Genomic DNA, 24321 nt, shown 5'->3' with positions numbered 1-24321 from the left:
CTCTAGACTTGACTATTCCAACGCACTCCTGACCAGCCTCAGCCTCCCACGTTCTACCCTCGTAAACGAGATCATCCAAAAAGTCCCGTTCACCCATCACCCCTGTGCTTACTGACCTACACTGGCTCCTGGTTAAGCAGCGCCTCGATTTTAAAATTCTCATCCTTGTTTTCAAATCCCTCTATGGCCTCGCCCCTCCCTATCTCTATAATCTCCTCCACCCCCACAACCACCCTCTGAGATCTCTGCTCTCCTCTCATTTTGGCCTCTTGGCTGCAGGATGACATAGATTGGGACCTGAATATTGAAGGGTACATGACATTTAGGAAGGACAGGAAGGTGGGAAAAGATGGAGGGGTGGCTCTGTTAATTAATGATGGTATTAGCACAATAGAGAGGGATGACCTAAGTTCAGGGAACCAGGATGTAGAAGCGATTTGGGTAGAGATGAGAAATAATAAAGGCAAGAAGTCACTTGTGGGAGTGGTGTACAGGCCCCCTAACAGTAACCACATGGTAGGATGGAGTATAAAGGAAGAAATAACGGGAGCTTGTCAGACGCGTACGGCAATAATCATGGGGGATTTTAATCTGCATATAGACTGGAAAAATCAGATGGGCAAAGGTAGCATAGATGAGGAGTTCATGGAATGTTTTCAGGATAGTTTCTTACAACAGCACGTTCTGGAGCCAACCGGAGAGCAGGCTATACTAGACCTGGTATTGTGCAACGAGATAGGATTAATTAATGACCTCATAGTGAAGGCACCCCTAGGTAGCAGCGATCATAATATGATTGAATTTTACATTCAGTTTGAGAGAGAGGAGTGGGTCCAAGACTAGTATTTTAAACTTAAATAAGGGCAATTCTGAGGGCATGAAAGCAGAGCTAGCTAAAGTGAACGGGCCAATTAGGTTAAGGGACAGGTCAATAGAGTGGCAGTGGCAGTGGCAGACATTTAAGGGGATATTTCAAAATACACAGAATATATACATTCCAACAAGAAAGAAAAATTCCAAGGGTAGAACCCACCATCCGTGGTTAACTAAAAAAGTTAAAGATATTATTAAACTTAAAGAAAAAGCATATAATTGCGCAAAGATGGGTGGCAGGTCAGAAGATTGGACAGAATATAAAAAATAGCAAAGAATGACTAAAAGATTAATAAGGAGAGAAAAATTAGAGTACGAGAGAAAGCTAGCTAGAAATTTTAAAACAGATAGTAAGAGTTTCTATACATATTTTAAAAAGAGTTAACAAAGTGAGCGTTGGTCCTATAAAAAGTGAGTCTGGGGAATTAATAATGGAAAATAAGGAGATGGCAGTTGAATTGAACAGGTATTTTGCATCAGTCTTCACTATAGAGGATACAAGTAACATCCCAGAAATAGCTGTAAATCAGGAAATGGAAGGGAGGAGAAACTCAAGAAAATTATCACCAGGGAAGTGGTACTGAGCAAATTGTTGGAGCTGCGGGCTGACAAGTCCCCGGGTCCTGATGGGCTTCATCCTAGGGTCTTAAAAGAAGTGGCTAGTGAGATAGTTGATGCGTTGGTTTTAATTTTCCAAAATTCCCTACATTCGAGGAAGGTTCCATTAGATTGGAAAATAGCGAATGTAGCTCCTTTATTCAAAAAGGGAGGGAGACAGAAAGCAGGAAACTATAGGCGAGTTAGCTTAACATCTGTCATAGGGAAGATGTTAGAAGCTACAGTATTATTAAAGGCGTTATAGCAGGGTACTTAGAAAAATTCAAAGTAATCAGGCAGGTTTTGTGCAAGGGAAATCATGTTTAACCAATTTATTGCAGTTCTTTGAGGAAGTAACATGTGCTGTGGATAAAGGGGAACCAGTGGATGTACTGTACTTAGTTTTCCAGAAGGCATTTGATAAGGTGCCACATCAAAGGTTATTGCGGAAAATAAAAGCTCATGGTGTAGGGGGTAACATATTGGCATGGATAGAAGATTGGCTAGCTAACAGGAAACAGAGTAGGCATAAATGGGTCATTTTCTGATTGGCAAGATGTAACGAGTGGTGTGCCACAGGGATCAGTGCTGGGGCCTCAACTTTTTACAATTTATATAAATGACTTGGATGAAGGGACCAAAGGTATGATTGATGATGACACAAAGGCAGGTAGGAAAGTAAATTGTGAAGAGGACATAAGGAGGCTACAAGGGGATATAGATAGGTTAAGTGAGTGGGCAAAGATCTGGCAAATGGAGTATAATGTGAAGTTGTCCATTTTGACAGGAAGAATAAAAAAGAAGCATAATTATCTAAATGGTGAGAGATTGCAGAGCTCTGAGATGCAGAGGGATCTGGGTGTCTTAGTGCATGAATCACAAAAGGTTACTATGCAGGTACAGCAAGTAATTAGGAAAGCTAATAGAATGTTATTGTTTATTGCGAGGGGAACTGTATACAAAAGTAGGGAGGTTATGCTTCAGTTATACAGGGCATTGGTGAGACCACATCTGGAGTACTGTGTATAGTATTGGTCTCCTTATTTAAGGGAGGATGTAAATGCACTGGAAGCAGTTCAGAGAAGGTTTACTAGACTAATACCTGGAATGGGCGGGTTGTCTTATGAGGAAAGGTTGGACAGGCTAGGCTTGTATCCGCTGGAGTTTAGAAGAGTAAGAGGTGACTTGATTGAAACATATAAGATCCTGAGGGGTCTGGACAGGGTGGATGTGGAGAGGATGTTTCCTCTTGTGGGAGAATCTAGAACTGGGGGTCACTGTTTAAAAATAAGGGGTCGCCCATTTAAGACAGAGATGAGGAGAAATTTTTTCTCACAGAGGGTCGTGAGTCTTTGGAACTCTCTTCCTCAGAGGGCGATGGAAGCAGAGTCTTTGAATATTTTTAAAGCAGAGGTAGATAGATTCTTGATAAGCAAGGGGGTGAAAAGTTATCGTGGGTAGGCGGGAATGTGGAGTAATCGGATCAGCCATGATTTTATTGAATGGCGGAGTAGGCTCAAAGGGCCGAATGGCCTACTCTTGCTCCTAATTCGTATGTTCGTATGTTGAGCACCCCTGATTTTAATTGCTTCACCAGTGGTGGCTGTGCCTTCTGTTGCCTAGGCCCTAAGCTCTGGAATTCCCTCCATAAACCTCTCCGTCTCTTTACCTCTCTTTCCTCCTTTAAGACACTCCTTAAAACCTACCTTTGAGCAAGCATTTGGTCATCTGCCCTAATACAGGAAACTTTGTTATATCCGGCACCGACGGGACCGAGCTGTTGCCGATCTATCAAAACTGCCGGACATACCAGCGTTAATGTTGAAGCATACGGAGGTTTTCATCTCCGTATCTGACAACAAACACTGTTGCTTAGCAACAGCTTCTAAACAGTCGGCCCGTACCTTGGAAGCGTCTCTGTAGCTTAGCAACAGCTTCAGAGAGACTTTCCAGAGCCTGACTGTTGGGGAAAAAAAACCTAACAAAACAGCTCCTGATTTCTGCCGGTAGATCGAGGTTTCTGGACATACAACCTCCAGATAAACCAAAGTCTCCTGTATCTCCTTATTTGGCTTGGTGTCAAATTTTGTTTTTTAACGCTCCAGTGAAGCGCCTTGGGATGTTATACTATGTTAAAGGCGCTGTATAAATGCAATTTGTTGTTGTTCTTTGAACACATTTGTTTATTAGTTAATAAAAACATTGGAGGTGGGAAAAAAGGCTGTTTGACTGACAATCAAGAATCATTCAATCGGGTAATGAAGAGTGTTCCTTTTCAATTGAACTGGGAAAGCGGTGCACCGCAAGAATAGGTGTGTTGGGCAACCAATGGCGGGGGTGTGGGGGCAGAAGGTTTGGAGCGGGAGGTGATGTGATGGAAGCCTCGATGGCGGTCACGTGAGGATGATGTGAAACCGGAGTTGGCAACCCGAGCTACATGCAATGGGTTTAGCTGAAGTGGGCCCACAGCACAAAAACTGATCCTAATTCGGCCTCTAATCATCAGTTACGCTTGGAGAGGCCACAGGATAGCTGGTGCAGAAAATGGAAAAATGTTATATTGGCATCATCTATGCTGAAAATCTGAAATAAAAACAGAAAATGCCAGAAATACACAGCAGGTCAGACAGCTCCCGTAAAGAAAGACTGACGTTTACATAGCACCTTTCACGACCACCGGACATCTCAAAGCGCTTTACAGCCAGTAAAGTACATTTGAAGCGTAGTCACTGTTGTAATATAGGAAACGGGCAGCCAATTTGCACACAGCAAGCTCCCACAAACAGCAATGTGATAACAACCAGATAATCTGTTTTACTGATGTTGATTAAAGGATAAATTTCATCCAGGACACCAGGGTCCTGACTCCACCGCTCTTTCTCAAATAGTGCCGTGGGATCTTTTACAACCACCCGAGAGAGCAGACTGGGGACACAGTTTAACATCTCATCCAAAAGGCGGCACCGCCGACAGTGCGGTACTCCCTCAGCACTGCCCTGGAGTGTCGGGCCAGATTTTAGCGCTTGAGTCTCGAGGAGTGGGACTGGAACCTCCTGACCCAAAGGCAGGAGTGCCAGCTGGGCGACACTTCATCATCTGAAGCTGGGGCTGACACACATACACACACAGTGCTGGAGCAAGGTGAAAGGAAGCTTTACAAGAGGCCAACCATGCGGCCAGCCGGCCTCCTCACACGGCGAGAGCGCTCCAAGCCTCAGAGAGTGGTGAACCTGTGGAATTCTCTACCACAGAAGGCAGTAGAGGCCAATTCATTAAATATATTCAAGAAGGAGTTAGATATATTTCTTAAAGCTAAAGGGATCAAGGGATATGGGGAGAAGGCAGGGACAGGGTACTGAGTTTGGATGATCAGCCATGATCTCATTAAATGGCAGAGCAGGCTCGAGGGGCCGAATGGCCGACTCCTGCTCCTATCTTCTATGTTTCTATGTTTCTCAGCACTGCCTGCCACCTTGGGGCTGGGGCACTCTCCTGGGCACCCCGGGTCACCGCGAGTGCTTCAGGGAATGGACTGAGCAGCGACCCAGGGCCCGAGCACTGGCCGGGCTCCAACCCCACCGGGCTGACAGGGACGGGGGTTCGAGGGAAGCGCGAAGCCCGGGCTAGAGAGGCCCGACGCAGCTACAAGAAGAAGAGAAGCGTCAACAACGCTGACCGAGCCGCTCCTCCCGTCAAATTAGCCGCCGTCTCGCAAAGGATCGAGCGCAGGAAGCCTACCTGCCGCCGGGAGGCTCGGTGCCGCCTGCCCAGGCCTGCACCCTCTGACTCCTCACCCCTGACCCCGCGCTGCGCCGTTGCCGAGACGCGGCGGTTGCCAGGCGACGGTTGCCTGCCTGGAGACGCTCCCGACACAATAAAGGCAGCGAAAGAGGCTCAGGCCGCTTTCCAGCCGGCTCCCGCCTGCCATGCAAAGACTGTTAACCTGCAGACAGAGTTTATTTATATAAATAATATATATATATAATTTTTTTTAAACCCACACACCGGCCACGATGACCCGAAGGAAATGCATCTGCGATATTTGTAACTGTGGGTAAGTTCAGCAGGGAATAAAAACCCTCTGCAAAGTGACAGAGCTCCAGTTTCATTTAATAGGACAGTGGGCAGCAAGCAGCATCTCTCTCTCTCGCCTCGGAGTCAGAAGGGTTGTGGGTTCAAGCCCCGCTCCAGAGACCTGAGCGCAAACTTTAGGCTGACACTCCCGTGCAGTGCTGAGGGAGTGCCGCACTGTCGGCGGTGCCGCCTTTCAGATGAGACGTTAAATCCTCTCCGTGGACGTTAAAGATCCCGCGGCACTATTTCGAAGAAGAGCAGGGGAGTTATCCCCGGTGTCCCGGCCAATGTTTATCCCTCAATCAACATCACTGAATTTAGACATGAGTCTAGGTTCGGATTGGACATGGCCCTGTGTGTAGCGGAGTGGGCCCAGGGGCCGTGTAGCCTGATCCTGCTCCTATTTCGTGTGTCTAATTCTGTTAGATTCAGGAGATGGTTCTGCGATAGTAGATTGGCGGTTTGGATCAGATCAGCCATGATCTTATTAAATGGCGGAGCAGGCTCGAGGGGCCGATTGGCCTACTCCTGCTCCTATTTCTTATGTTCTTATGTTCTTATGAAACAGATTGCCTGGTCATTGTCACATTGCTGTTTGCTGTGTGTAACTTGGCTGCCGCGTTTCCTACTTTGCAACAGTGACTACACTTTAAAGGTACTTCATTGGCTGTGAAATGCTTTGGGACGTCCAGTGGTCATGAAAGGCGCTATATAAATGTAAGCCTTTCTTTTAGAACTGATCCTGAATCCACTGGCAGATGAAACTGCACTTCAGGGTTAAGTCAAGTTAGATCTTAGCGGCCTACCTTAGCAATTCTTGTAAGTTTATGAACCCGTTTCCTTTCCCCATAAAACAATGTTTGCCATTCTTATTGCAATTACTTAGGGGGCACTCTATTTGAGGCCAAAGTCCAGGATACATTTTGGGATTTGGATCTGTACTATTTGCTGAAATTCATATCAGTTTGCTTATAATAATTTCGATAGTGGACAAGGTTTGACTTGCAACCATAGTTGTTTTGCACCTATTTTATATTCCATTATTATGTATCAATCGTGTTATGATCAAATGAAATAATACTTGCATTCATATAGTGCCTCACCACATTGAAATGCCTCAAAGTGCTTCACACAGCTTTGAAGTACAGTGACTGTTATAATGATAGCAAAATTGTTCACTGGAGTTGGTTGGCTGCACACTACCCTATATAGAACAACAACTTGCATTTCTATAATGCAGAGAATCTTAAAGTGCTTTAGAGGTATTAATATTATTCTTCACCAGAGCTGATTTTAATGCTTTTGACTATAATGGAAACTATTGCGGATGTAGATGTCCAGTGACGCTTGCATTACATCGTGCTCACTGCCTGCCATCACGAGCTGTAATTATTTTTTTTAAATCCTTTGCAAGAAGTGTTGTTATTATTTTTTTCTTAGTGTAAGGTACCACCTCCAAAAAAAACACATCTATATTTGGAACTAGTTTAAAATTCTGTCTCATACTGATTACAAAGCTACATATTGAGGGAAAAAAGTGCATCTCCTGTGGTCATTCCATCCTCTGTCATCGAATTACAGTACGCAGATGGCGCTTGCGTCTGTGCTCACTCGGAGATCGAACTCCAAACCATCGTCAACACTTTCACCGAAGCGTACGAGAGCATGGGCCTTACACTAAACAGCCGTAAGACAAAGGTCCTCTACCAACCTGCCCCCGCCACACAGTACTGCTCCCCGATTATCAAAATCCGCGACAAGGCCTTGGACAACGTGGACCACTTTCCATACCTCGGGAGCCTACTGTCAACAAGGGCAGACATCGTCAACGAAGTCCAACACCGCCTTCAGTGTGTCAGTGCAGCCTTCGGTCACCTGAGGAAGAGAGTGTTTGAAGACCAGGACCTCAAACCTGGCACTAAGCTCATGGTCTACAGAGCAGCAGTGATACCCGCCCTGCTGTATGCCTCAGAGACATGGACCATGTACAGCAGGCACCTCAAAGCACTGGAGAGGTACCACCAACGCTGCCTCCGCAAGATCCTGCAAATCCATTGGCAGGATAGGCGCACCAATGTCAGTGTTCTTGCTCAGGCCAACATCCCCAGCATCGAAGCTTTGACCACGCTCAATCAGCTCTGATGGACGGGTCACATCGTCCACATGCCCGATACGAGACTCCCAAAACAAGCGCTCTACTCGGAGCTCCGACACAGCAAGAGATCCCCAGGTGGGCAGAGGAAACGCTTCAAGGACACCCTCAAAGCCTCCTTGAAAAAGTGTAACATCCCCACCGACACCTGGGAATCCCTGGCCCAAGACCGCACAAAGTGGAGGAGAAGCATCCGGGAAGGCGCCGAACACCTCAAGTCTCTTCGCCGGGAGCAAGTGGAAGCCAAGCGCAGGCAGCGCAAGGAGCGCACGTCAACCCAAGCACCCCACCCGCCCGCCCCTTCAACCACTGTCTGCCCCACCTGTGACAGAGACTGTAGGTCCCGCATTGGACTCATCAGTCACCTGAGAACTCATTCTTAATATGGAAGCAAGTCATCCTCGGTTCCCGAAGGACTGCCTAAGAAGAAGAAGAAGGAAGAAGAGTTTAAAATTCTGTCTCATACTGATTACAAAGCTACATATTGAGGAAAAAAAAGTGCATCTCCTGTGGCATTGAAAGATGTGATGTTTATAACAATAGGAACATTATGTAATGGAATGTGTATTATTCTGCTGCTCAGGTGCATCTGTGTCCCTTGAAGGCCACAAACCCTAATTGCTTTAAATAGGGACCAGCCCATTTCCCTTAGGTGTATCCTGAAGTCAATCAATAGTTACTGTTTTTTCTGTAGATTGGCAAGCGAATGTAAATTTCTGGATCAGAAAAAACAGTAGGAAATAATTACATTTTTTTTCTTTTTATTAAAGATTATTTTGAAGTTGTAACAAATTCTGACACTTTGAACTGTGTTGGGCTCAAAATTAGGCGTTCACTGTCAGCATCAAGCCCGCCTGCGATCAGTATAGAAACGGCACTCTTCTGTTCTCTGACTTTGATATTTTGTGCATCCTACCCTCACCTTTCCCTTCCATTGGTGGCAGAGCCTTCGCAGTGGCCTTGTGTGGTAAACCACTTTTATCGTTCACTATCGTTACACTATGGTTATCACTGTTATATCGTTACACTATGGTTATCACTGTTTACACTGTTGTATCACTACACGAGGTCGCCTCTTGTCACGCCGTTATACCTGGGCTGACCACTGCTGACTCCGCCCATGGCTCCACCTACTTGCCCAGGTATAAAGGTGGTCGACTGGCTGGTATTCCTCCTTGTTGGATCCGATCACCCACGAGGGTGGGCTCTGTTATTTAGCCAATAAAAACCTATAGTTACTGTCTTAACTCGTCGCTTTTCATTGGATGAATTGATAGGTATATCAATTTTATTGGCTAAATTTTGAAATGTCTTTAACGGAGCAGCCAAATGACCAATCAGACGCCCAGCTACAACAGCCACAGCAGCCGGCCTGGCTGCGAGCCCTCCGACCGCCGTACCTGGATCTAAACCCACAGGCAGCAAACTCAGCTCTCGACTTCAAACACTGGCTGAGCTGTTTCGAATCCTACCTGGGAGAATCCGGCGTGCCTCAGAGATCCAAACTAAGAGTTCTGACCGCCCAAGTGAGCCCTAAAGTATTTGCACTCATCCAGGACCTTACTACATACGAGGCCGCCCTCAACCTGCTGAAAGAGCAGTACCGGAGCCTGGTAAATTCTATGTATGCCAGACATCTCCTAAGATCCCGCCCGCAACAGCCAGGAGAGTCTGTAGATGAATTTTTATGGGCGCTACAAACACTCGGCAGGGACTGTGACTTTAAAGCTGTAACGGCTGCAGAAAATACTGAAGAGAATATCCGTGATGCCTTCGTGAAAGGCCTTCGGTCCGACTACTCACGGCAAAGACTGCTCGAATCAAAGGACCTCGACCTGAACACAGCTGCAGCCCTCGCTCGCTCTCTGGAAGTGGCCCATCGGGACCTCGAGGCATATTCCAGGTACTGTGCTGCGCGACCCTGGGACTCGGGCCCGACCCCGACCGCAATACCCCTCGCACCGCCGCCTCTGGGACCAACCTCAGCGTCGGCGTCCCGGACCCGATCGGGACCGCCACCCCCGGTACCGGCTGCGACATCGGAGCCCCGCGATCGGGCCGCCGGCTGCTTTTTCTGTGGCCAGGCGAAACACCCGAGGGCGCGCTGCCCTGCAAGAAACGCGACCTGCTCCGACTGCCACAAGAAAGGCCACTTCGCGAAGGCCTGCAGGGGGAAAGTCACAGATGCCAGCAGTGCCTCATGCGAGTTGTGGGGGCGGCCATCTTTCATCAAGGCCACAGATGCCAGTATCCCCTCGTGTGAGTCGTGGGGCGGCCATCTTTGATCAAGGCCACCGACACCGGCAGTGCCTCATGTGAGTTGTGGGGGCGGCCATCTTCTCCGCCATTTTATGCAACGTCGTGGGCACCGCCATTTTGTTCACCACACTCGACCGCCACCTTGTCTTCAGACCCGACCACAGCCTCACCCGCAGACTACAGCAGCTCGCTCAGCCATACACTAGCCTCCGTCACACTGGACCAAGCTCGCCCGCATCACCTGTCCAAGTCCATGATGGACATCAAAATAAACGGCCACGCCACGACCTGCCTGTTCGACAGCGGAAGCACGGAGAGTTTCATCCATCCAGACACGGTGAGCCACTACTCCCTCACTGTCCAGCCAACGCGCAACCGGATCTCGATGGCGTCGAGGTCCCATTCAACAGACATCAGCGGATACTGTGTTGTGACCCTGTCGGTTAGGGGCACGGAGTATAAAAATTTTAAACTTCTCGTCCTGCCCCAACTCTGCGCTGCCGTCCTACTAGGGCTGGATTTCCAATCCCACCTTCAAAGTGTCACTTTGGCATACGGTGGACCCCTCCCCCCACTCACAGTCGACAACCAACAGCCTTTAAACCGCCCACCGCGTACCACCTGCGGCCTATCCACCCTCAGGGTTCCGCCCCCCTCCCTGTTCGCCAACCTCACCCGCGACTGTAAACCCGTCGCTACCAAGAGCAGGCGGTACAGCGCCGGGGACAGAGCTTTTATTAGCTCTGAGGTGCAGCGTCTCCTGAAAGAGGGCATCGTCGAGAGGAGCAACAGCCCCTGGCGTGCCCAGGTCGTAGTCGTTAAGACCGGCGATAAAAACCGCCTAGTCATCGACTACAGCCAAACCATAAACCGGTACACCCAGCTGGACGCATACCCCCTTCCCCGCATATCTGATATGGTCAATCAGATTGCACAGTACCGAGTATTCTCTACCATCGACCTTAAGTCGGCCTACCACCAACTCCCTATCCGCCCTGAGGACCGCCAGTATACCGCCTTCGAGGCGAATGGCCGCCTCTACCACTTCCTTAGGGTTCCCTTCGGCGTCACCAACGGGGTTTCGGTCTTCCAAAGGGAGATGGACCGGATGGTTGACCAGAACGGGCTGCAAGCCACGTTCCCCTATCTAGATAACGTCACCATCTGCGGCCGCGACCGGCAGGACCATGATGTTAATCTGGAGAGATTCCTCCATACGGCCCAACGGCTGAACCTCACTTACAATAAGGAGAAATGTGTGTTTAACACCTCGCGCCTTGCCATCCTCGGCTGCGTAGTAGAGAACGGAGCCATCGGCCCCGACCCCGAAAGAATGCGCCCCCTCATGGATCTTCCCCTCCCCCACTGTCCAAAGGCGCTGAAGAGGACCCTGGGGCTCTTCGCCTACTATGCCCAATGGGTGCCCAATTATGCGGACAAAGCCAGACCCCTCATGAAGTCCGCCTCCTTCCCCCTGACGGCAGAAGCGTGCGCAGCCTTCTCCCTCATTAAGGGAGACATTGCTAAGGCCACAATGCACGCGGTGGATGAGTCTATCCCTTTCCAAGTGGAGAGCGATGCATCCGACTTCGCCCTAGCCGCAACCCTTAACCAGGAGGGGAGACCGGTGGCCTTCTTCTCAAGGACCCTCCAGGGCCCTGAGACCCGACACTCCTCGGTCGAGAAGGAGGCCCAGGCGATCGTGGAGGCTGTACGACGCTGGAGGCATTACCTGGCAGGCAAACGATTTACCCTCCTCACCGACCAGCGTTCGGTCGCTTTTATGTTTAATAACAAGCTGAGGGGCAAAATCAAGAACGACAAGATCTTGAGGTGGAGAATCGAGCTCTCCACCTATGATTATGAGATCTTGTACTGGCCTGGTAAACTGAACGAACCCCCAGATGCTCTATCACGAAGTACATGCGCCAACGCGCAAATTGATAGACTGCAGACCCTCCACAGCGACCTCTGCCACCCCGGAGTCACCAGACTTTACCACTTCATTAAGGCCCGCAACCTGCCCTACTCCATCGAGGAGGTCAGGACCATGACCAGGAACTGCCAAACCTGTGCCGAATGCAAACCGCATTTCTTTAGGCCGGACAGAGCAAGCCTGATCAAGGCCACCCGCCCCTTCGAGCGCTTGAGCATCGATTTTAAGGGGCCCCTCCCGTCCTCTGACCGTAATGTGTACTTCCTCAACATCATTGACGAGTACTCCCGTTTCCCCTTTGCCTTCCCCTGCCCAGACATGACCAGTACCACGGTCATCAAATGCCTGAACGACCTCTTCGCCGTGTTCGGGTTCCCGAACTATATACATAGCGACCGGGGCTCCTCCTTCATGAGCGAGGAACTTCACCAGTTCCTACTAGCGAGAGGTATTGCTGCAAGCAGGACCACCAGCTACAACCCCCGAGGGAACGGCCAGGTGGAAAGAGAGAATGCGACTGTCTGGAAGGCCGTTCTCTTAGCCTTAAAGTCCAAGGGCCTCCCAACCTCTCGCTGGCAGGAAGTCCTCCCGGCAGCGCTGCATTCCATCCGGTCACTGCTTTGCACTGCCATTAACGCCACCCCCCATGAACGAATGTTTGTTTTCCCCAGGAAGTCGACTACGGGAACCACGCTACCAACTTGGCTGACCTCTCCGGGGCCCGTCTTGCTGCGAAAGCACGCGAGGGCCCATAAAATGGACCCCCTGGTCGAGAGGGTGGACCTCCTGCACGCCAACCCCCAGTACGCCTATGTGGCATACCCAGACGGGCGGGAGGACACAGTCTCCTTACGAGACCTCGCACCCTCGGGCATCCCTGAGACACCACCGTTACCCCCCCACCACCCCCCCAAATCCAGCCCAGGTAGACGGCATGCCGGAACCCCACGAGCCTTCGCCGACCACGCAGACACCAGCATTAACATCGGATACTGCATCACCGCCGCCGCTGCTGCGACGATCGGAAAGGCTTACGAGGCCTCCGGACAGACTGACATACCCGAACTGGTAGTACACTTCACCCCGCCAGACTCAAATCTAAACAAGGGGTGAATGTGGTAAACCACTTTTATCGTTCACTATCGTTACACTATGGTTATCACTGTTATATCGTTACACTATGGTTATCACTGTTTACACTGTTGTATCACTACACGAGGTCGCCTCTTGTCACGCTGTTATACCTGGGCTGACCACTGCTGACTCCGCCCATGGCTCCACCTACTTGCCCAGGTATAAAGGTGGTCGACTGGCTGGTATTCCTCCTTGTTGGATCCGATCACCCACGAGGGTGGGCTCTGTTATTTAGCCAATAAAAACCTATAGCTACTGTCTTAACTCGTCGCTTTTCATTGGATGAATTGATAGGTATATCACCTTGGCCATACTTTCTGGAAGTCCCTCCCTAAACCTCTCTGTGTCTCCACTTCTCTCCTCACTTTAACAATCTTTTGTAAGGATAGGCACATAGAGAGTATTAATTGTATAGCATTATATCATATTAAGCTAGAGGGTTGTTAGGTTAAAACACACTTCAGAAAAATGCATAGATGTAGCAGACAGGCTTTTAGCACAGGAGTGGGGAGTGTGAAGAAGGAATGTCAAATGCTGAATGGACTCCAGTGTAGATAAGGGAATACATTTCTTTTGCAGTAAAGATTGGAAGAGTTAAGACATCAAAGGCATGCACAACAAAGAGTTACAGCTATTCGTAAATTAAACAATAGCATCTGTACCAATAGCGTACATACAGAATGTGATGACATATAGGCCTAGAAATTCAGTTGCGTCCGCCAGCCGTTAGCACCATAAGAGGGGTAGATTTCCAGCGCTAGGCACTTAGCGCCCGGGCGCAGGCCGATCTGCGCCTACGCCCAACTTCAGTTGACATTTAGCGCCGGCGCAAAGTGTTTGCGCCCGCTCAGCTGCGCGCGCAGCTTATGACGTCATTTCGTCGTGCAACGCTGTTTGTTCGCCCCAAACCGGAAATTCAGCGGCGCCCGCCCAATGTGGGCGTGGCGCTGTTAAGAACTGTGAAGTGGAACGCAGCAGAGGCCCTGCGGGCCTCGGGGAGCGCTAATTAAAGGGCACTTAGACTGAACTATAAAGGCCAGCCATTTTGCTGCAATGACTTTAGTGCTTTGGATTTCTGGACAGAGACCAAGGAACAGACCTTCCTGATTTGGGACAACATAGGAGAGGTATTTTTGGCTTCTGGCCAGAGCTTGGAAATTTCACTCATTGTGATTTCACTGTTTGCAAGTTTATTATGGGGGCTGCATGGGGTTCCAACCCTCAGTTCCAGCATTATGTGCGAAGGGCTCGCAGACGCTGTGTGAGAGGGCCAGCCATGCCTAGACGCAGAGGGGCCATCAGGCGTCGGCAACGTAGGCCTTACCCACTCAGGCAATACCGGCAGCAGGTGTCCTATCTCACCATGACTGCCGCGCATTGTGTTAAGAGGCTGCGCTTCAGAAGGGAGGTGGTTGCAGAGATCTGCCAGCTGCTTCACAGAGATCTGCGTCCACAGCTGATGTGCAGGACGTCTCTGTCGGTGGAAGTGAAGGTCACGGTGGCTCTGAACTTTTATGCAAGCGGCTCATTCCAAGCCGCTGCTGGGGACATAGCGAACATTTCCCAGTTCGCCGTGCATCGCTGCATCCGGCAGGTCACCGATGCCCTTTTCGCAAGGAGACACCAATTCATCTCCTTCCCCATGACCCTAGAGAGACAGGAGCAGCGTGCAGTCGGATTTGCCAGGATCGCCGACTTCCCCATGGTGCAGGGCGCCATTGACTGCACGCATGTGGCTATGCGGGCACCTATCGACAATGCCGAGGATTACCGCAACCGGAAGGGCTATCATTCCCTCAATGTACAGCTGGTGTGTGACCACAGGCAGCGCATCCTAGCTGTCAATGCCCGCTTTCCAGGAAGCAGCCACGATGCATTTATCCTGCACCAGACTACTGTGGCTGACATGTTCGAGGCACAGCCTCCACCAAGGGGATGGCTTATTGGGGATAAGGGCTACCCTTTGTGTACATGGCTCATGACCCCGCTCCGCGCGCCCAGGACCCCTGCGGAGGAGGCATACAACGAAAGCCATCAAGCCACAAGGAACATCATAGAGCAAACGATTGGCGTCCTCAAGCAACGGTTCCGCTGCCTGGATCGATCCGGCGGATCTCTACAGTATTCGCCGGATAGAGTCTCCCAGTTCGTCGTCGTTTGCTGCATGCTGCACAACCTGGCTATCCGCAGGACTCAGGCACTGCCACCTCACGTTGGACCACCACCTCAGGAGGACGAGCAGGAGGACCATGAGGAGGAGGAGGAGGAGGAGGAGTACCAGCCCAGGAGGGAGCCACAATGTCCAAGGGCCGTCCGCCGGCGGCTTATTGAACGACACTTCTAGGCCCCCTGTCAGGGAATGGCTTGTGGCAATGAACGCACCTGAATGCAGCCGCTCCGCAAGCCCTCAGCCGCTTAACGCAACAACCACTTGAAACATGACACCTGGACAAGCTGAATAAATAAAAAGCTTTATTTAACAAACTCAGGGCCCTTCCCACATGAAACAGAAAAACAGACAACACCCCCAAAAAACAGTCAAAAACATATCTCACTCCCACAACCTGAGGAGGAATAACAAAACTTGTCCATCCAATTGGCCTTCATCCTCGGCCTAACCAAGACAAACCCCCCCATACAGAACACAAACACCCCCATATAAAAAAACAGTTGGCAACACACTCTACTTGGTGTGCCGACAGGGCGAGTCCTTGTGCAGGCTTCTCCGGCCCCTGCCCGACCTGTTGCTCCGCCTCAACCTGGGCCCTGTGGGTGTTGCAAGGCTGGGGGAAGGCTCCTGAGGGGCACAATGCGTGACGGCAGATGCCCTTGGGGGTCGGCCTAGACGAGGTCCGGCCCTGGAGGGGCCGGCTGCTGACTGCTGCAGCTGTGGCTGGGCAGCATCAGTCTCTCCAGCAGCTCGTTGCAGCTTGGCTGGGGGAGTGGCAGTGGCGGCTGCATCAATGGGGGCAAGCTGGCTGATGCCAGGCGCTCGCTGGTCGCCAGAGACACTGGCACTCGGCCGGGCTGGCACTGCAGCAAGCGCAGCAATCTGGTGAAGGCCAGACCGCTGTGCTGCAGCAGGGCGGCGGGTGCCCTGGCGATGCTTCCGTGACACAGCGAGTGTGGCAGAAGTGAGTGCCCGAACTGCCCTGGTCTGTGCCCGCATCAGATCAGCCAGTGTCTGCACGGCACCACTCATGAACTCTCGACTCGCGTCCTGTGCTGCCGCGAGTTGGTCGACACCCCTGGCCTGTGAGTCCCCGAAATCGGCCACACTATGAGCCAGGGACTCAATGGCCTGAGGCAACTGTCCCACAACCCCCATGAACTCGTTGTGGCGCCGCTCCGAGGCCGCAGACATTTCATCAAGGAGGCGCACCTCCTGGGCGAGGACCGTCTCCGGACTGGAGGCCGGACTCTCCCTCTGGGGAGAAGGCCGCCGAGCTGCCCGACCCTTCCCGCGTGCCTGGACGCCACTGGGCCCAGCAACTGCCCTCCCCTGCAACACTTCCCCCCTCTGGGGAGAAGGCCGCCGTGCTGCCCGACCCTTCCCGCGTGCCTGGACGCCACTGGGCCCAGCAACTACACCCCCCTGCAACACTTCCCCCCTCTGGGGAGAAGGCAGCCGTGCTGCCCGACCCTTCCCGTGTGCCTGGTCGCCACTGGGCCCAGGAGCTACACCCCCCTGCAACACTTCCCCCTGGCTCTCCTCCAGGCAAGACGTGTCCCCTCCATTGCCATCCCCTGGCGCGGATGAGGGTTCCCCCGATGTGCCGCCTTCCTCTTGGTCCTCGTCGTCCTCCTCCTCCGAGAGACTGGCACTCTCAGCTTCAGGGACCTCCTCCTCACCAGCTGAAAGCAGGAAGGCACAAGAGTAGCTTTAGAGTGAGGACAGGGCATCAGCGAGGGAGGCATGATTGGTGGCATTATGCGCATTGGTCGGACAGTGGCAAAGGATGTAGATCTGAAGCGCAAGGGGAACGAGAGAGGTGCAAACGGTCATGTCCTTACCATTGGGGCCCAGCACAGGGTCGGCATCTCCAATAGCAACGGGGCCAACCACCCGGGCATGCATGAGTCGAGCCACGCGCTCCTCCAGGTCACTGAGCTCCTGGAACTGGGCACGCCCTCCCCTGGTGACAGTCCGGCTCCTCAGATTCTGCGCCAGCTTGGCCTGCAAGAGAAAGGATGGCCTCTAAGTACAGTGTGGTGCCCTGTTGTTGTGTGCACTGCCTCCCATGGTCGAATAGCTTGGCCAGTGTGGTGCCCTGTTGTTGTGTGCACTGCCTCCCATGGTCGAATAGCTTGGCCAGTGTGTGAAGTGCAGAAAGTGCTATTGATGATCATGCCAGTGCCATAGCTGCGGGAGGAGGGCTGGCCATTAGGCCTTTGAGGTCCCTTTGCCCATAATGTGAGGTGCACATGCAAGGATGAGGAGGACACTGGAAAGGGTACTCACCCTGACCAACCGAGTGAGGTCGTTGTACTTCTTGCGGCATTGGTCACCAGTCCTGGGGACATCGCTGTTGGCTGACACCCTCAGGGCGATTTCCCTCCAGACTCTCCTGTACTGCCTCCTGGGAGCCTTCTTGCCACTGTCCGGGCACAAGATCTCTCTGTTCTTTTCCAACCCCCTAAGCAGCACCCTCAAAGCATGCTCTGAGAAGCGCTGCGCTCGTTCACGGGCCTTCTGCATGGCTTCAGGCGCTATTTGGGTCCACCAGCAGTGTTCAGGCCTAGCTGCAGGGCTCCACTATCCAGGGCGTGGCAGCAGACAAAGTCGACCCTTCCCCTTTTAAGAGCTGGCCGGCGTCAGGGTGTCTGCTGTCAATCAAAACATGACCGCACCTGCGCTGCGCCCGGCCTCGGCGTTATCAGTCCGCACCGCCGGCTTAGCGCCTAAAGATAGGAGTGCAACGCCAGTTTCAGCGCTCGCCCAAACTCCTTGGCCAAAGCTACTGAATTTCGGCGAAGTGACCTCCACTTTCCGGCGGGCGCTAACTTTACCACCCGCCCGACTTTACCGCCCCAAAAGTGGCTAGACTGAATTTCTAGGCCATGATACCCACACTTGTCCTATGTAATAACATCTATAAAAATACAACACACTGGAGCTCCTGAGGTCTTTATGATCTAGTCTTGCTGAGGCTAGTGTAAGTAGTCAAGGTGACATGCTTACGATCTCCTGAAGGAAGTCCTCCTCAGTATATGAATATAATTGGTACCTATTGATGTAAGAAAATTACGAGGCACTTGGTCGGAGTATTAAACAAGGCTTTAATCAACTGTTTTTCAACATGGAGATCTAGTTGTGTCCTTCACTAGTTCCTGTTAAAGAATGTCCTGAGCAAGCTGGGCCCATGCCCGAGTATTTATACTCTCCCTGGACAGCGCCACCAGCAGGCCGCCCAGTATTATTTCATAAGTCATTTCCACATGAATGACAAGATTCCTGTCACCTATATCTCATATACACTGCACATAAGGGGTTATGTTTTATTATCTCATCGACAATTTAATAAAGAGTATTAACCATACATTTTCAGGAGTTTCCTACTTCTCGAGCTTGTATTAGAGGTAAAGGGTGTGTGATAATATCTTATAATACCTCCACATAAGGGCAATATTCTAAATAAACCCAACACCTTTCTCAAAACCCATCTTTTCAGTCAAGCTTTCAGTCACCTCTCCTAACTCTCAAATCATGGCTTGGCATCCATTCCTTTATCCATTTAATTTTCTTCACTCCCTCTCCCTCTGTTAAAGCACCTTCAGATGTTTTGTACATTAAAGATGCTATATAAATGCAAGTTGTTATCCCTATACTAGTCGCTGTCACAATACATATCACCATAAACTCCTCAGAAGTATTGTAACACGTTACATTTACTAGCACTTCATAAACAGAAAGGCGATCCCGGACAGTTTATAGGGAGGAAGAAAATAGCAAACACACGAGGGAAGGGCAATACATTAGAAGGAGAGGCAAAGACAGGGTTGAAGAGAAGGATTTTTAGAAAGATTTTGAAAGCAAAAAGGCAAAGCAAAGGGATTAGAGCGGGAGTTCCAGTGCTTGAAAAATTAGCCACTGATGATGGAGTGGACAAAGTGGACAAAGAGGAGTATTGCAGTGTTGGAGGCACAGCGGAGGGTGAGTATGGGGTCATTTGGCTGGAAGAGTTTGCTGAGGTGAGGTGGGGTGAGACAATGAATGGGTTTGAAAACAAGGATGAGAACCTTAAAGGCAATTCACTGGGGTCACAGGCAGCCATTGGAAATGGGTAAGGCTGGGACTACTGGAAGAGTGCGAGCCTGTGCAGGTGAGAATGTGAGTGGTGATATTCCGAATGGGTTGTAAACAGTAGAGGTGGAGCCCAGCCATTCTGTTACACATTCTACAATGAAATATGATTCATGTTGTCACAGTAAATTCTCTGATGTCACAACAACTTCCTTGTGACATCATCAATCTGCTTCAGACATAACCCGCATGGCCAACATTCCTCCCTTAACAAACCCACCAAAAAGCACAGATTAACTGACCATTCCTCTTATTTATTGGCTTTGGGACCTTGATGTGCACAAATTGACTCCTGTATTTGCTTCAAAAGTAATTCATTGGCTGTGAGATGTTTTGGGATGTACTTGTGCTATATAACTACAAATGTGTTCTTTTGTTCTCTTTCTTTGTATATATCTATATATTTTCCCCCAAAAGGTAGTCACGCATATTAACTGACTGAGGTTGTTATATAATTTTCTTTAGATTCTCTCTTAGGCAGTCCCTCGGAACCGAGGATGACTTGTTTCCATATTAAAAATGAGTTCTCAGGTGACTGATGAGTCTAATGCGGGACCTACAGTCTCTGTCACAGGTGGGGCAGACGGTGGTTGAAGGGGCAGGTGGGTGGGGTGCTTGAGTTGACGTGCGCTCCTTGTGCTGCCTGCGCTTGACTTCCACTTGCTCCCGACGAAGAGACTCGAGGTGTTCGGCGCCTTCCTGGATGTTTCTCCTCCACTTTGTGCAGTCTTGGGCCAGGGATTCCCAGGTGTCAGTGGCGATGTTGCACTTTTTCAAGGAGGCTTTGAGGGTGTCCTTGAAGTGTTTCCTATGCCCACCTGGGGATCTCTTGCCGTGTCGGAGCTCCGAGTAGAGCGCTTGTTTTGGGAGTATCGTATCGGGCATGCGGACGATGTGACCCGTCCATCGGAGCTGATCAAGCGTAGTCAAAGCTTCGATGCTGGGGATATTGGCCTGAGTGAGAACACTGACATTGGTGCGCCTATCCTGCCAATGGATGTGCAGGATTTTGCGGAGGCAGCGTTGGTGGTATCTCTCCAGTGCTTTGAGGTGCCTGCTGTACATGGTCCATGCCGCATAGATTCTATGGGCGCGATCTTGCTAGCCCTGGGGAGGCGGGTATGGAGGCGGGACTGCCGGGAAAATGGCAGAAAATGTCATATTGCCAGGAGGCGGGTAGCCATCCCGTGCCAGGTCCTGTCTCCTTGGAGGCGGGAAGGGATTACAGCCACTTAACTGCCTGCTTATCACCATTTTTCCCATACAAGTGGGGGCTTCCCGAAGGCTCCGAACCCCGCCAGGGTCAGCGAGGCGAGTAGTGGGTCTGCGGGGTTCAGAGGGGTGTAAAAGTGCGCTGTGAAGGTGAGTGATGGGTGCAAGTGTGGAGAGGTGAGTATCTGAGGTAAGTGAAAAGTGTTAGAAAAAGTGTACTTACCTTTGTTTCTTCCTGCAGGCTTCAGTCAGTGGGTATGCGGAGAGATGACAGATGGCCGTTGCATTCTCCAATGAAACAACCATCTCATTTCTGCAAAAGAAAGAGGTTTGATGAGTCTTGAATTCAAGACCTCATCAAACTACAGAGAATGTAGCTTCACAGAGCTGTCAAACGATGACAATTCATCTGAAACGTCATACGTTGACGTTCTCTGCAACCGGCTTTCCCTTAATTGGCCTGCTAAGCCCGCAGGTCAATCAAGGGAAAATAGCGTGGGTTGGCCAGAGGTTGATGGAGGTGGGACTGAAACCCGACAAGTGGGAGTCCCGCCTCCAAAAGCTCCCCATTGGCAAAATCACCCCCTTAGATTCTGTGTATTTATTACAATCTAAACAATTAGTGCTGTACCAGAATTGAATAAATAGTTGATAAGCTGTTAGCTAATAAAAACTTTTACTATCACAATAAAACACTCGAGTTTTAAATGGAAGTCGTAAAGAAACCATTTTATGTCAGAGACAATCTGAACTGAGTGGGAAAGGGGAAACATTTCAACACGTTTAAGGTGCCTTAATAAAATCACTGGAGTTTCATTTTGGAGCAACTGTCAACATGCGGAGGTGCCTGAATATACCTGTCTGGTGGTCACAGATGGTAGTGTTATGAGATTCCAGTATACAAGAAAATTCACCCTTCTGGAAGCAAATAAATCTGCATTTACCATTAAATATTATTCATACATAAATGCTGTCCTTTAGACCCTTAATACCTTTTTTCCTTTATTTCTTATTATACTGAGTCATTCATTTGAAAGTTGCAACAGTGCACATTGGCACTTGGCTAAGTGTTCAGAGTACATTTTTCCAAACCCGTCCCACGGGCAGAGCCACTTGGCTAGCAAGCTCTAGGGTACGGAAGGCAATTGTGAGAAGCCCCTCGCAACATGGAGATAAGTATGCTCGATACAATTTTATCTACTTGCAAAGGTATAAATATTTTGCATCTAGCATATTATCCATCACAGTTCAGATGTCACACTTCAAAGTGTCAAAAATGCAAAAATAGACAATGAAAGATAGTTATTTCCTGCTGTTTTTTCTCTACTTGGGAATCTTGGGAAGAGCCATAAGGTTTACAAACAGTTGCCAGTCTACAGAGTAACATTCTGAGCAGCATAAAATATCTGGTAATTGACCTCAAGATGTGACTGCCCACAGAAATATGACCCTAGAGCCTTAGAGCAACATTCTGCTATGTTGTGGACCCCTCCACCGTAGCAGAATAATATATTGTGCGTTGCATGCTTATAATGCTCCCGTCCTTACAAAATGATGAGATAGAGTTTAACCTTCACCATCTGGGAGATAATGTGCTGGGGTAGATCGGCCACCGTTTGCTGAACCTGCCAGATTACCAGCCAAGCAGTGAAGACAAAACTCTGCCTACCATGAGCGACGCCATTAATATTATGATTCAGTAGTGTCCTGCTCGCAAATCTGAAGTCCATTTCCTATCCTTAAAAGACATGGTAAATATGCAGAGAGAAGCCTGGGAAGGCACACTGCTATCATTTGATGGCTACCTTCATTAGACCCTAACACTCAAGTTTTTAATCAATTTAATATTGGTTAGGATCAGATTATTCCTGTACATATGTATCTTTAATTAACAATCAAATAATTTGTTTGCCAAGAGTTTCTGCTTTGGGCGCAATCAGTGATCCGGGCGCAAATTGCGCTCAAAAAATTGTGTTAGTTTTAAGAAGTGTTTTTTTTTGCTCAAGTGTCCACTCAAATTAATTTGCATATCACCAAATGTAAAGTTCAATCAGGCAACGTTTTAGAACGTAATTTTTTTTAAGAACTTTTGCATTAAAAAATATTCCTTGATATATTTCAGAATGGTTACCTGGTACAGTTTTATTAAAACTGCAGAAAATGGGTTTGTCACAAAAAATAAGCATTTTTAATCAGCGTGTCTAGTCCACCACCTGTGAGTAACCTGATTTTAAATGACTGTAAATGACTTTTAAAAAACTGTACAGAACCATTTACTAGTTACATTGGTGTACAGTGGTCAGTTTCTTAGACGTTTTTAAAAAAGTAATATTTAAAAGCTTTTAAAACATGCCCATTAGTGTTGCACCTAAAAAAAAGTTTAATTTTAAGAGCCTCCTCGAAGGCCCACAAACGAGCGTAATTAGCAGAAACTCACTATGGAGATTAAGTAGATTTGGGACGTGGCCAGTTTTGTGAACATGGCGGGCTTCTAGTGCGATATTTCTCAAAGTAGCGCAGAAAATTCGCAGCAATCCGATTTGCACAGGACGCAATCTGCGCTTGAAATTCCTCAATCTTTTGTGCTGGTTTGGCCGATTTCGGGCAAATTGCACTGAAACAACAGCGCAACCTGCTGCCCTTTATACCATTTACTAAAGGAAGTAATTTAAAAGATTATATTTTAGATAGTGTATATAGTAAGTAGACACTGCACAAATGTCTCTATTGTCCCCAAAGATTTAACCAATGAAAATAGTATTTGCATAGCAGTAAAAAGTCTTCTGGAGGTATTGTTTATGGTATGTTGTTAAGAGTGTGTTGTTAGGGTGCAACAATGTTGTAGTTAAGGTGTAACAACATTGTAGTTAAGGTGTAACAACAGTAAAATGTTATCTAATGGTAGTGACTATATTGTTGCAATAATGGCAATAATTAATGTATCACACAGAGTAGAATAAGTAGATGATGGAGAGCAAGAAACAGAGGAATACAAAAACAAAAAGCTTAGTAACCACTGCCACATGACTCAAATGTTTCATGTCATGAAAGAATAGTCACTGCACAAGCATTATATATTCTACTGCTCTCTACAAAGCACATAATGCTTAGTTTTTATAATCCTTTGTTTCTTTTCACAGTGCACAGTGCAGTGTGATAGTTTTGGCCCTTCCCCCTTTTTCTCTCTCCCACATGGCAGCTGTCTCTCATTCTGCCAGCGCATTTCACACCTAATCTCAGCCGTCTTTTGTCTCCACTAGTCCTATCACCATCTCGTCTGGTTTTGAATACCTCTTAATGTCTCTTCACTTCTCTTTTGTTCTTTCATCCCCATTTCCCAGCCCCCAAACTGGCCTTTTAATCTGTTTCATTTCCTGTGTTTTTTCAGTCTTGACGAAGGGTTTCGACCTGAAACATTGACTCTATTTCTCTCTCCACGGATGTTGCCTGGCCTGCTGAGTTTTTCCAGCATTTTCTGTTGTTATTTCGGATTTCCAGCATCCGCAGTATTTTGCTATCGTGATAGTTATTAACCTGTTTTGATCTCCTTAACATTCTCCAATAATAACTAATCACAGTAAGGAGCAAACTGAAGACGGAAGGCCTGGTAGTTTCACATGTGGTGTATGATAGTTGTAAAGTATTTCTGGCAGTGCTATAAAACAGGCGCACACCATGACAGCTTTGTAACACTAGGGTTGAGCAGTGGACCAAATTCTGAGCCTGAAGTAAACCAAATTGGGCTAGTTCAATGTTAATGATTAGCCGGGTGACCATCCC

General features: G+C 49.0%; 2 protein-coding genes across 5 annotated transcripts in view; one reads left to right on the top strand and one right to left on the bottom strand.

The window, feature by feature from the left end:
• Nucleotides 1-5301, bottom strand: part of efl1 (elongation factor like GTPase 1) — a 369111-nt gene extending 363810 nt beyond the window's left edge. For 3 of the 4 annotated variants that reach the window (XM_085968864.1, XM_085968867.1, XM_085968865.1), the window contains exon 1: nucleotides 5209-5300. The gene's annotated coding sequence lies outside the window, so the exon portion shown is untranslated. Of the gene's footprint in view, nucleotides 1-5208 lie in introns of all 4 variants that reach the window. The other variant, XM_085968866.1, reaches the window with a different exon arrangement.
• Nucleotides 5302-5357: 56 nt separating this feature from the next.
• saxo2 (stabilizer of axonemal microtubules 2) overlaps nucleotides 5358-24321 on the top strand; it is a 91347-nt gene continuing 72383 nt past the window's right edge. The window contains exon 1 of the mRNA XM_085968868.1: nucleotides 5358-5524. Within this exon, the coding sequence (XP_085824994.1) occupies nucleotides 5484-5524 (41 nt within the window). The 5' untranslated portion in view covers nucleotides 5358-5483. The remainder of the gene's footprint in view (nucleotides 5525-24321) is intronic.

Source organism: Somniosus microcephalus, chromosome 27, assembly GCF_052327205.1.
Source record: "Somniosus microcephalus isolate GS21.2 chromosome 27, FLI_Smic_1.0, whole genome shotgun sequence".
Lineage (NCBI taxonomy): Eukaryota > Metazoa > Chordata > Chondrichthyes > Squaliformes > Somniosidae > Somniosus > Somniosus microcephalus.
Note: the sequence above shows the minus strand (reverse complement) of the source record. Positions and strands in the feature narration are given on the sequence as shown.